The sequence below is a fragment of the Schistocerca nitens genome, chromosome 10 (genome assembly GCF_023898315.1).
Source record: "Schistocerca nitens isolate TAMUIC-IGC-003100 chromosome 10, iqSchNite1.1, whole genome shotgun sequence".
In the NCBI taxonomy this organism is placed as follows: domain Eukaryota; kingdom Metazoa; phylum Arthropoda; class Insecta; order Orthoptera; family Acrididae; genus Schistocerca; species Schistocerca nitens.
Genome location: NC_064623.1, coordinates 29,466,174 through 29,480,091, shown reverse-complemented (window position 1 = coordinate 29,480,091; position 13,918 = coordinate 29,466,174). Strand labels below are relative to the sequence as shown.

The 13,918-nt window shown below is 38.8% G+C and overlaps 2 protein-coding genes across 3 annotated transcripts in view; one reads left to right on the top strand and one right to left on the bottom strand.

The window, feature by feature from the left end:
- LOC126209776 (U11/U12 small nuclear ribonucleoprotein 35 kDa protein-like) overlaps window positions 1–13,918 on the bottom strand; it is a 99,788-nt gene that overhangs the window by 1,607 nt on the left and 84,263 nt on the right. The gene's annotated exons all lie outside the window — the stretch shown is intronic.
- The window catches only part of LOC126209775 (gastrula zinc finger protein XlCGF57.1-like), a 107,007-nt gene that overhangs the window by 78,789 nt on the left and 14,300 nt on the right, over window positions 1–13,918 (top strand). For both annotated transcript variants that reach the window (XM_049938902.1, XM_049938901.1), the window contains exon 8: window positions 3,611–3,815. In XM_049938902.1, the coding sequence (XP_049794859.1) occupies window positions 3,611–3,815 (205 nt within the window). The remainder of the gene's footprint in view (window positions 1–3,610; window positions 3,816–13,918) is intronic.

The window sequence follows — 13,918 nt, the reverse complement described above, 5'->3', positions numbered from 1 at the left end:
CCAAGAATCAAAAGTGTGAAGAGTATGGTGAAGACTATTTCTTTCTCATGAGTTTATTACCACATTTACGTGCAATACCACAGCACCTGAAATTAATCACTAGAAAGGAGTTGGAACGGGTCTTAATTGAAAACCTGGCTACGTATCAGCAACTCCCACACTCATGACGTGGTTCATCACACCCTGCCACCTCATCACCAACTCTGTCTGGCCTGGAACACATGAGACGCATCAATATTTCTGATGTTTAGGACTGCCAGAATTCAGGAACAGTACTTACCGTATATCGGGTAAAAAATTCTGGGTCATACAGTGTCACACATTTCTTAACTGTGGACCAATGAGGAATATCTAACTTGTACATTTAGAATTTGTTTGTAAATTTTACATTGAGAAATAATTTGTAAATTGTAACTGTAATTAGATATGTTTAATAAAAATTGTTCCATTCCATTGTAATTGAAATCTGTAATTTTTTTGTTTATTTAATGTGAGATATAATATGTTAACCTTAAGTGAATTAAAATTTTTCATCTACAATTAACTGACTGTGTAAACTGACATTTGCAGATTATTTGTGAGCAAATTCAGTTAAATAGTTGTATTCTGCTCATAATATTATAGGTGTAATGTAAGATACTCTACTGAACACTACTCTAGAAGTGATATAAAGCAACATTTACAGAGCAACATCAATTTTTTGGACTGGATATTAAATAGTATGCATAAAAACAAGTTGTTGTTCAAATACTTAAAGATATGTTATTGTGTCATGTCCAAAAATGTGTTTAATGCAAACAGAGCAATATCAACCTTTCCAAATATTAAATTTTCATCTTTGTGTTCTCACATTGTTTTCTGAGGTTCTCTCTTTACCTGTCTAGCCGTCTGCATTAATTAAAGTCAAATAATTATTAATAAAATTTCTTCATTTTCACAGCTGTCTCTGCCATGCACAGCATTATGCAAAATAACAAAGATTTTTACAGTATCTACAGAAAAATCTTGATCCAAGTTCAGAGGTCTTTGTAAAATCCACTATTTGTTGCTCAGTGTGCCAAGGCACATTTTATGTGCCTCCAAGCTCATGAAAGACAGTAACTGAAAATTCTATTATAAGAAGGAAAGTTACTACTCACCATATAGCGGAGATGCTGAGTCGCAGATAACCACATCAAAAAGACTCTCACAATTAAATCTTTTGGCCACTGGCCTTCATCAACAATACACACACACACACACACACACAAACGCAACTCACACACACGACTGCAGTCTCAGGCAACTATTGCCTGAGACTGCAGTTGTGTGTGTGAGTTGCGTTTGTGTGAATGTATGTGTGCGCGTATGTGTGTCTGTTGTTGACAAAGGCCAGTGGCAAAAGCTTTAATTGTGAGAGGCTTTTTTGTTGTGCCTATCTGTGACTCAGCATCTCCTCTATATGGTGAGTAGCAACTTTCCTGCTCATAATACAGTTACATTCCATTCTGGATTTTCCATTGTTTGATTTTAACTGAAAATGACCTTTGCCACTGTCTGCATATCCCTACATATTGTTGAGTAAGGTGCCTGTGCAGTGCAAAAGCCTCATACTCATGGAAAAAAGTTATCTCATGGCATGTTGTATCAGGAAGACATTTCTCTTCAGGAATGTCCAGTTTTTTATTTACTAGTGTTTTCCACTTGGAACTTGGCTTTGAATATGTTTGAGTGACAATCTTTTCCATAACTTTCAATACTGACATATATGAACTGATGATCTGAATCTGCCACTGCCGTCAACACTATGGACAAATATCCTTTGTAGTTGGAATACATCAAATTTGACGGGTTCACAGTTCGAATACATTTATCATCAATAGCTCCAGTGCAATGTGGAAAATTTTCTTCCAGTAAGAAATAATTGTAAGCAGTTGTTTTGTGTAAGTCTTCCTTTAAACCAGGCTGAGTTTATGGACAATAATTACAATTTTTGAAGAAAGGAACTGGTGGACGACCTACAAAAGCCGGCATATCAATCCGTAATGAACAGTCTGTAGATGCTCATTGTGACACTGACTCTCGCAGAGAGGAAGATGATGAATTCAGAAAAAAAACTGAAAAGAAGATAAAATTGTAAAACAGATCCTGTGGAACTGGAGGTGATCAACCTTTTTAAACAAAAAGCAGATCATCAGTATGTATCTTTTTTCAGAGGCATTATTCCATCTTTAGAGATATTTGACAATAATGAGGTAGTGAAATTTCATCTAAGTGTGCTTCAGATCATGGCAAATGTTACAAATGAAGAAGGGTATCAAGAGGTATTAGTGAAGCTGTAAGTGTTTCGCAGCTTAGACAGACACCAACTTCATCTACTCCTGTTCATACTTCCTACCAGCTACTTCAGCTTTCCAACAACACTACCAATGAACAGATGTCTACAGCAGTTGGAATCCCTCAGTACTGCAGCATTGTAGGCTTGCAGCATTCACGACCAAGTTGCAATCCACCAAAGTCGCATATCATATGCTTGTTACAATTTTGCTAATCGACAAATGGTACATTTTGTTTGAAATTTTGTATTTTTGTGATTCCTTCTTTAACAGTATTAAATATAAATAAATGAACAAATTGCTTTTGAAATTTTTGAATTGTATTTTTCTTTATTCCTCTGTTCCTGCAGTTGTTACCTAATGAATTATGATGTTCCCAGTACAAATCATTAAGACCTTGCCACATACTGAAATAGTATTTTTATTTCACATACTTGATAGTGACAGCCATCATTAGTATAGACTGAGTAGATTCCCTGAAGGATGGATTCTTGGATCATAACAAATCCTCAAGTACCCATGTAGTTCATCGAATGCTGATACACTTGTTCAAAAGTACTGGAATTATTTCTCAGAATCACTATAGAGATCTGGAAATAGGCTGTGAAACACCGCACATTTGCTACTTTTTAAATTAATTAGTTGAATTCACTGTGTTTTGTTTCTCCTTCTTTATCTTGAATGACATAAATTAAAAATCATGCTAGCATCTGTTCATGTTCCATTTTGCTGGGACTATGGTGAAATGTGGGAGTAATAAAATGAAGGGAGCTATATTGCCTTGGCATACCATGCACTTCTGTATTTAGAAAAAATAATTTTGAAGAAAAGTGGAAGCTTCATATTGTCATCCAGAAAAGTTAAATATTCACTGAAATCCTTATAAAAAATGCAAATTTTGTGGAAAGATATGTTTTAGAATGAAACATTAAGCATGTATTGGGTGCTATACAAATTCAAGGTATCAAACACATCAATTGTTTCCCCTGAGGCAGTTACATTTCACTCAAATCTTATCCTTAATTTTTTATTTGTATTGTTTGTCATTGTTATTTTGTAAATGCATTTATTTTTGTTGTGAGAAAAATTTGCTTGGAAAAATTTTATATTTGAATCAAATAGTAGGTCAATTGAGAAGTTTTAGACATGCCAGTATAGAAAAAAATTGTCTGAAATGCTAACAGATAGGAAGGCAACTGATCGAGAACTTCACATACAAGGGATGAGTATAGTAAAAGCAGGAATTGCCCTCATCCTCTGTAGCTTGCTCATAATGACTTCCTTTCTGTTGACAGGTGAAAAGCCATTTGTGTGCACACAGTGTGGGAATCGGTTCCGCAACAAGCACAATCTGACAGTGCATATTCGGCTGCACACTGGAGAACTACCGCACGAATGCAAAATATGTGGCAAGCGTTTCCGTATCAAGTGCTCGCTCACTGTTCATATGCTGGAACATGCTGGTGAAACGCCCTACAAGTGTGCCGTCTGCAACAAAGGGTTAGTTAACTCAGCAATGGCCTCGCTCTTTACTTCATCGTGTCGCTCATTTGGTGTGTTTCATACCAAGCTTTCCTAAGCCCGAACTGTGTTAGTGACGACATAATTTACCTATCAGCAATATACATTTCATAAATACTGTGAAGTAAGAGTGAGTCATATACAGAGACAAAATATAAATAGATTGTTTGATAAATGTGATGGAAAATGAGGTGAACCTTTCTTTTAGAACAAAAAAAAAAAAAACGCTTTATAGCTGAATATAATATCCATCCATGACTGCATTTGATCCAGTTCAAACAACATGTAATAAGTGTTACAGAGGAGCTCAAATGGGACATCCTGGAGGAAATGCGATGGTGTGGGTGTTTTTTTTTTTAGAAACTCTATTGAGAAAATTTAGAGAATGGGCTTAATAAGGAGAAACTTATGTCAGATGAGGCATTTATCTTTTTCATGAGTCAGTGCAATCATAAAAACATATTTATAAAACAGAATGAAAAAAAAAAAATCTAGCAGCCCACCTCTGAATCGCTTTGATGTCTTCCTTCAATCCAACCTGGTACAAATTCAAAAGACTCAAGCAGCACTCAAGAATGGGTCACACTAGGGTCTTATGTGCAGTCTCATTTGCATGTGAACAATTCTTTCGTAAAATTCTCCCAATAAACCGAAGTTGACCATTTGCCTTCCCTACAACAGTTCCCATATACTTGTTCCATCTCGTATCGCATTGCAACATTATGCCCAGATATTTAAATGACTTGACTGTGTCAAGCAGGATACTAGAAATACTGTATCTGAACATTATAGGTTTGACCTTTATACTTAACCACATTAACTTAAATTTTTCCACATTTAGGGCTAGCTTCCATTCATCACAACTAGAAATTTTGTCTAAGTCATCTTGTATCTCCCTGCAGTCACTAAACTTCAACACCTTATCGTACATTGTGGCATTATCAGCAGACAGCTGCAGCTTGCTGCCCATCCTGTCCCAAAATCATTTTTGTGTATAGAGAACAACAGCAATCCTATCGCACTTCCCTGGGGCATTCCTGATGATACACTTGTCTCTGATGAACACTCGTCATCGAGGACAACATACTGAGTTCTCTTAGTTACAAAGTCTTCGAGCCACTCGTGTATCTGCGAACTTATTCCGTATGCTCGTACCTTCATTAACAGCCTGCAATGGGCCACTGTGTCAAATGCTTTCTGGAAATCTAGAAATATGGAATCTGTCTGTTACCCTTCATCCGTAGTTTACAGTATATCATGTGAGAAAAGGACAAGCTGTGTTTCGCACGAGCGATGCTTTCTAAAACTGTACTGATTCATGGACATAAGCTTCTCAGTCTCAAGAAAATTTATTAAATTCAAACTGAGAATATGTTCAAGGATTCTGCAGCAAATGGAAGTTAGAGATATTGGTCTGTAATTTTGCGGGTCCACTCTTTTACCCTTCTTATATACTGGAGTCACTGCACCTTTTTCCAGTTGCTTGGGACTTCATGCTGGGCTTGAGATTCGTGATAAATGCAACCTAGGTAAGGGGCCAAAGCCATAGGGCACTCTTTGTAAAATCAAACTGGGACTCCATCCTGACCTGGTGATTTATTTATTTTTGAGTATTTCAGTTGTTTCTCTATGCCAGGGGTGTGTATTACTGTCGTCCATACGGCAGGCTGTCCAATGGTTCAAATGACGGTACATTTGTACAGTTCTCCTATATGAATTATTTCAAGAAGGGGAATTTCGGAACTTGCCATGTGGTTGTAAGAAATTTGTGCAGTAATGTTTTATCTTAATGTGAGGTGCGTAAAGTGTTATTTATACATGGTGGTATATGCAGACTATATAGTGCTTTTCCATGTTGGTTTTACAGGTGGTTGACAATGGCAAGTAGTCGAAATTAGCTAATCACACGATTAAATAAAAATTGCATTACAGTCTACTACGGACCATGTTTACATTTATTAAACCTGTGGAGGCTATGGATCCCCACAAATACAAAATTCTTGCTATTTTCAACTACCACACCAGACTGGTCAACAAGGGACTGTATGGAAGCCTTAGACCCACTTAGCGATGTTACATAAGACCATAATTTCCTCGTGTTCTCCGGATCTTTTGCTAGGATGTGACAGTGATAGTTGTTGTATGCCTATTTGTAGGTACAAGGTCAAAAATGTGGGCTGCCGAGCTAACTGCTCAAGACAGTTTTCTGAAAACAGACCTACGAATCTCTACTAACTTTTGCTTGTCGTCATCTGTGTGTCCCATTTTAAACTGATAGTGCAACAGCCTCTGCTTCCTCAGCATCCTCCAAATTTCATTATTAAACCATGGCGGGTCTTTTCCATCCTTTAACCACTTACTAGGCACATAACTCTCCAGACTAAGATTTACAATCAGCTTAAACTTTACCCACAATTCCTCTACACCCATCTTACTGGAACTAAGTGATGTGAATTCATTGTCTAAGTGAGATAATAAAAGCTGCTTATCTGCTCTGTCTAGCAGAAACACTTTCCTAGCCTTCTTGACTGATTTATTAGCTTTTGTAATCAAAGCTGCTACAATGACATCCAGATCACTAATCCCTGTTTCTATATTGACATTGTCAATAAGGTTCGGCCTATTTGTAACTACAAGGCCTAAAATATTTTCATTGTGTGTGGGCTGCTGAGCTAACTGCTCAAGACAGTTTTCAGAAATGTTCAAAAGCATTTCTCATGACTGTCTGTCTGTAACCCTCACAGTGAATCCATAGACATCCCAGTCTGTACTCAGCAGGTTAAAGTTGCTTCCAACTAGTATTGCAATACCTGCGTATTTACGTGCTATTGACTGTTGACTTTCTTTGAATGACAGAATCAGGTGGCCGGTAAAAACTTAATTTCACCTACACCTGTTACACGCGACAAGATAACTTCACTGTCACACTTAACTTCAACGTCATCTGTAGCCATTACCTCACCAGCTGACAAAACTCTATTTTCCTTCTTTGGAACACAATTTCACCAACTTTTTCCCATTTTCTTTTTACTGCTGTTTTGACTCTGATGTGTAATGATGGATCCAGGTTCTGTTCAGTGTACCTAATCAGTGTCAAAAAGTAAGAACAAAAAGGGAGATATTACTTATGTGTTTAGCAGAACAGTGGTGGCAGTATTTGCTGTGAGCTGTGAAAATGCATGGGGTGTGTTGGCAGCTGGTGTAAGTAGTCAGTGAGAGAGAGAGAGCAAAGAGATGACGTGTTTTATAACAATGACACGAAGCAATTGTATCAGATGCTGTCATAAATATAAAGATGAAACATACAGTGTATTTGAAAAATTAGATTGGTGCATAAGTTTGTAGAGTTTTTGTTTTGCATGTTGGTATTAAGGTTGCTATAGGTTTATTTATCAATTGTCATTTTTTATTTGTCGATCACTCTTGCTATTTGAGTTTACATATTGTCATTTTGTCATTTGGTGATAGTGAGTGGAGCTGTGGATGTTACAAAATGGAGTGCCAAGTGGAGAAATCAGAACATTTCCGATACATTCTTCTGTTTGAGTTCAGTAGAGGGGTGACAGCAGCGCAGGCAGCCAGAAACATTTGCACTGTTTATGGCAAATAAATCCATTTGACAGAACACGGCAAGTAAATTGTTTTCTTGTTTTAAGGAGGATCATATCGACATTAGTGATTTTCCACAGTCAGGAAGACCTCCGAGTTTGATGAAGATTGTTTAAACGCATTAATCCACAGTGTTCCACATCAGTGTATTTGAGAACTGGCAGATGTGATACACTGTGGTGGTTCCACCATTGTACAATATTTGCATGCATTGGGGAAGGTTCAAAAATCTGGTGTATGGGTACCGCATGCTCTAAGCCAAAATCACAAAAACAGCGGGTGGCTATGTTCACATCTCTTCTTGCTCATCATCAATTGTCTCGTGTACAACACTGACCATTCCTGTCCTGTATTGTTGCTGGTGCTGAGAAATGGTGTCATTATTCTAACATGAGGAGAAGAAAGCAATGGTTGAGCCCAAACAAACCACCTATGTGCATCCACAAAAGATAATATTATGCATCTCGTGGAACAGCGACAGTGTGGTGTACTACAAATTGCTCCCCCGAGGTGTACCAATCACTGCTGATATTTATTGTTGACAAATGAGATGTAGAACAACGATCAGGAAGACTGTGTAAAGTGATGCTACTCCACGATAATGCCCGCCCACATTCTTCTAGACTGACGGAAAACACTATACAGAAGTGGTTGGGAAGTCATTTCATACCTACCTTATTCACCTGATCGTGCACCCTCAGATTTTTACCTTTCCCACTCTCTATTGAACAGCCTTCAAGGAATTTCCTTTCTGGCTGAAAATGCAATCTGAATATGGCTTGACGAGATCATCGCCTCAATACCACCCGATTTCCACAGTCGCAGAATCAAAAAGTTGTCCCACCATTGATGACAGACTGTGTAAATAGCAAAGGAGAATATATTATTGATGAACAAAGTCTCTATTGTGTGTATTTGTTGTGTTTATTAAAGTTGTGGAAAAACTCTACAAATTTATGCACCAATCCAATACAAAATTTACAGAAATCATCACCGTGATAACAATAAATTGGTGGCACAATACATACAGCAAAACTATCTGTGTAAAGTAAAGGGAGACATATGTAGCCAGTGACATGCGTTGTTTTCTCAGTAACTAATTCAAATGTTCAGTAATATATTTGAGTGTCTTGTCATAAAGTCACATTCATTGGCTTTGCCAACTGTCAGCCAAACTACCATCTTTCAGTCTAACTATATGAAATGGATAGCTGCTATTCACCATATAGCAGAGATGCTCAGTCATAGATAGGCACAACAAAAAGAACTGTCAGAAAATGAGCTTTCGGCCAACAAGGCACGCAAATGCAACTCAAATGCACATGAGATTGCAGTTGTGTGTTTGGGGGGGGGGGGGGGGGGGGAGTGTAAGCACATGCACACACATGCATTCTATGTGCAGCGAAGGCCTCTTTGGCCAAAAGCTCAATTTCTGGCAGTCTTTTTGTTGTGCCTATCTGTGGCTCAGCATCTCTGCTATATGGTGAGCAGCAACTATCCTTTTAATATCATTGCATTCCATACTGTATTTTCCACTTTTGAATCTTTAAATCTAACCTAGACCTATGGCTAAGTCTGTAAATGCAACCTTCATTCAAGAAAGTTTCTTGGCATATTGCATTCATTTGCCTCGCTAACTCACAACCCAACTATTAATATTCAAACTAACCTAGACCATGGGTTATCCTACAAACCAGTCTTGACACCACAAACATTATTCCAAACAATTAGTAAAAACATGATAGTTGTGGCAGCAAATATTGAAGGATACTGCAAACAGTGAGCCAAAAGCATTGGACAGTTTCAATTTCGGCATTCGAGATACTTGCATCTTTTGTCACCACTCATTAATTATCTAAAATATCTTCTCTTTGGCTGTACAAAACTGATGCTTTGGTGCTCTATGTGCTGTAGAGGGAAAGTTCCCAGGTTGCCACTTCATCTAATCTACAATTTAGCTGCACCAAAAGTCCTGTGGACTGAGATTAAACATTGTCAAATACAGCGATGAAACATCCTTCCAGGTGTTTCTCCAGTCAACAGACACCATCCATCGCAAATAGGGTGACCAAACGTCCAGATTTATCCGGACATGTCCTCCTTTTTAGCTCTTTGTCCGGGGTCCAGGCGGATTTTTACAGTGTCCGGCTTTTTCGCAAAGCTGAGTGTAATACAGCTAAATTTACAATTCGTCCCGTTCTATTGCTCTTGTCTTAAATACTTTACCTATTGGCACAGCCTTCGGGATAAAAACGCTGGAAGGCGGTGTTAGTAGGTGGCACCAGGATCGTCGATGTTATCATTGATCGACGTATAAGCGAATGCAAATAATCGATTATTTAAAATTTCCTTACGTATCTTCGCTCTGTATTGGCATGGCTTCCTGTAGTGCACGTGTGATTTGTGAGTGTAATATTTAACCGAGTGAGTTACGTAAAATATTTGACTTGTCCAAAGCCGACGGGTGGTATCCTCATCTGCAGTTGACCCGTTTGTGTCCTCTTTTTTTTTTTCTTCCTTTGTCCTCCTTTTTTAAATTGTTTGTCCTCCTTTTTAAACAACTGCATCTGGTCATCCTAATAGCAAATATTACTTCTTAGTTTCCAGTATTTTTGGCAGAATAATGTAGTAAATCAGGGCTTAACAACTGGCCGGTTTTGAGCGCGAGTACTCGCGTGTGCTCAGGCACGTGCTCGCGAGCAGCTTCAAGATCGCGGAGTAGGGAGGGAGGGGAAATGCACACGCACGTTTGCATAGGGCCGCAGCGTGCCTATTGAATTCGCGCCGACTGTGTAACGTTTAAAGTACTACGATCAGCTCTAACAGTCACTTCGCTGGTTAAGAATCATGTGAAGTCGCCGTTGTGTAACCCCAACCATGCTTTCACAGTTCAACTCCCATTGGGAGGAATTGTATCTGTTTACTGAAAAAGATGGTGTTGCAAAATGTTTACTATGTCACAAAACGCTGAATTCTTTTACGAAATTTAATTTGCAGCGACATTATATGTCGTACCACGCGAAAGACTACGGACGTGGGAAAAGTGATTGACCAGATCGTGCACAGGAAGTTATTAAACTTAAAAGGAAGCTATCCGAAGAAGATCTGGACGACAAAGAAAAATCAACTGAGGCAGCTCTCAGAGTGGGTTACAAAATTGCTTTGCTTTTAGCAAAATCCCTGCGTCCCTTAACTGATGGCGATTTAATAAAGTTTGGAATGTAGGAGACGAGATGCTGGCAGAAGTAAAGCTGTGAGGACCGGGCGTGAGTCTAGCTTCGGTAGCTCAGATGGTAGAGCACTTGCCCGCGGAAGGCAAAGGTCCCGAGTTCGAGTCTCGGTCGGGCACACAGTTTTAATCTGCCAGGAAGTTTCATATCAGTGCACACTCCGCTGCAGAGTGAAAATCTCATTCTGGAAACATCCCCCAGGCTGTGGCTAAGCCATGTCTCCGCAGTATCCTTTCTTCCAGGAGTGCTAGTTCTGCAAGGTCGCAGGAGAGCTTCTGTAAAGTTTGGAATGTAGGAGACGAGATACTGGCAGAAGTAAAGCTGTGAGGACCGGGCGTGAGTCTAGCTTCGGTAGCTCAGATGGTAGAGCACTTGCTCGCGAAAGGCAAAGGTCCCGAGTTCGAGTCTCGGTCGGGCACACAGTTTTAATCTGCCAGGAAGTTTAATAAAAGAATGTTTGGTAGTTGCAGCGGAACATTTGTGTCCATCTCAAGTTGAACAGTTTCGGATTGTGCCATTATCTAACATGACCATTATGCGTCGCATACAGGACATGGCAGACGACGTCCAGAGCCAGCTTGCTAATATCTGTAAAGATTTTATGGCGTATTCTCTAGCTCTGGACGAAAGTGTTGGTATCACTGGAACAGCGCAGCTTGCCATATTTATTAGAGGTGTTAATAGAGATCTTCAGGTGAGGGAGGAGCTCCTCGATGCAGTAGCCATGAAGAACACTACAACCGGAGGTGATATTTTAAGTAGTGTTGAAGAAAGTGTTGAAAATATAGGATTGTCGTGGAATTCTTTAGTTTCAGTGTCTACAGATGGTAGAGGCATACACTAAGCTAATAAAATTATGTGGCACGTGTACATTCTCCTTTATTTGTTTCATTTGTCGCAGTAATAATTCGTGAGTGATATCCCTGCAGGTGGCCGCGGATTTACATTGACTGGCGGCAGCTGTTGTGTACCCCACGTGACTCTCCCCACTCTCCGCTCTGGTCCGGTAGTGGGGGTAGCGTGCTCGCGCTGCTCTGTGCTCGCGCCTTGCTGCTCACAGCTTGCTCCGCGAGCACGTATGTTGTGAAGCCCTGTAGTAAATGGTCTTTACAGAGGCACAGAGAAAAATGCTATCTGTATTCGCAAGACCTATATCTGCATATATTAAATTTTCACAAAGCAATTGAACCCATCACTGTTCTGACAAAAGGCTTGGGCCTAGTCTGAATTTTTTTCAGCTGAAGTTTGCACTCAGCTTTGATGTGAATTAATGCTGAGTATATTTCAATGGCTGTTACATCAAATCTAAACTTACTTTTTTTTTTCATACAAGAGTAGCACAAGCACATTTGCTCCTTAGTTATGTAGAAAGCTATTGTATGAGGAGAAATTTCATAACCAATTTTTACCATTCTATCCACAGGCCTTGTAATTTAGATAACCATAGTGAATTACATCATGGCATGCTGTTCTCTCAATACAGCCAGAAAGTTATAAAATACTGAAGCAGATTTTGAAATTTTTTCTGTGGATAATTTCCGCTGCAAGGGGAAGGCAAATGAAGTCATGGCCCATGTTAGTCACACTTACATCAATTACCGCAATGCTAAATTATGTTGATGAGTTACTCTTCTCACTGTAACAAGCACTGCATTGCATACTTGTAAATATACTTAACACAAAAGTTGACAGCTTGTATTATAAGGGCCTACTTATCACATTGTGGTTGCTTTTTTTAGTTGTGTTATTGTACTCTGTTACTGCACAAGAAACAGGAATTAACTAGAGTTAAGGCAGTTGCTTATAGGACAGAAACAGAATGCACATTTAAAAGTGGAAAACCAAGAAAAAGAACGTGTCACCATATTTAACCCTTGCAGATGTTAACAACGAATATATCCTTACTTGGGGCACTGCAGTATACAGCATTTATTACTGCAGATATCCACAGATAATCCATGGATACCTGTAAACGCACATGCTATTATCTGCAAGGTAACTATTTCTGTAGATATCCACACTCGCACAGATCCCTACCCATGGACTACATCCAACTTGTCTCTGAACTATCCAGTAGTCAAAAACTTGATATGACTATGCTTAACACCAGCAGAAAACTACAAAAACATCCTCCCTCTTTTTCATATTGTGCAACAGCTGTGACCACTTCATATAGCTGTTAACTGCTTGCTGTCTGATCAATTGCTTCAGACTTTGTTTACAACTAAAAGAATCACCCTTAACAATAATAGTGGTGTTTGACAAGTTAATGAAAAGAATACTCCTATAATGGACATTACATTTAATAAATGAGTTTTTGATTTAAATAATGATTTATTAAATCTATAAATTTCAAATCAGAGTATTACAACCATTTCTACGTTTCTGTGAATAATACTGTTTAGATTATTTAATGATTTTTAAAAATTATTATTTATTACTTTACTTCATGACATGTTTTGGTTACTGTGTTATCAGACTGAAACTTATTAGGTTAATTAATAAAATTAGGTTAGTTTGAAAGTTAATAGCTTGGTTGCGAGTTAGTGAGGCCAGTGAATGCAGTATGCCGAGAAACTATTTCATGAATGAAGTTTGTTGTTACAGACTTCTTTAAGGCATAGCCCAAGATCTAGGTTAGACTGAAAGATTATAGTTTGGTTAAGAGTTGGTTATGCCAGTGTATATATACAGGGTGGTCCATTGATAGTGACTGGACCAAATATCTCACAAAATAAGCATCAAGCGAAAAAACTACAAAGAACGAAACTCGTCTAGCTTGAAGGCGGAAACCGGAACTGTACACGACGTTCAAAGTCATCGCCATGCAATTCCTTGTGCATAGAAATATGGTACGGGTGCAATCGATGTTGATGTAGCATTCTCAACACCAACGTTTTTGAGATTCCCGATTCTCGTGCAATTTGTCTGCTACTGATGTGTGGATTAGCTGCAACAGCAGCTAAAACACCTACTTGGGCATCATCATTGTTGCAGGTCATGGTTGAAATTTCAAATGTAGCTGAACATTTCCTGTTTCCTTAAATAACGTAACTATCCAGTGAACAGATGATGTCATCCAGGATACCTAGCAGCATACATAGCACACACTCATTGGGCATTTTGATCACATTAGCCATACATCAACACGATATCAACCTTTTCCGCAATTGGTAAATGGTCCATTTTAACACGGGTAATGTATCACGAAGCAAATACCGTCTGCACTGGTGGAATGTTACG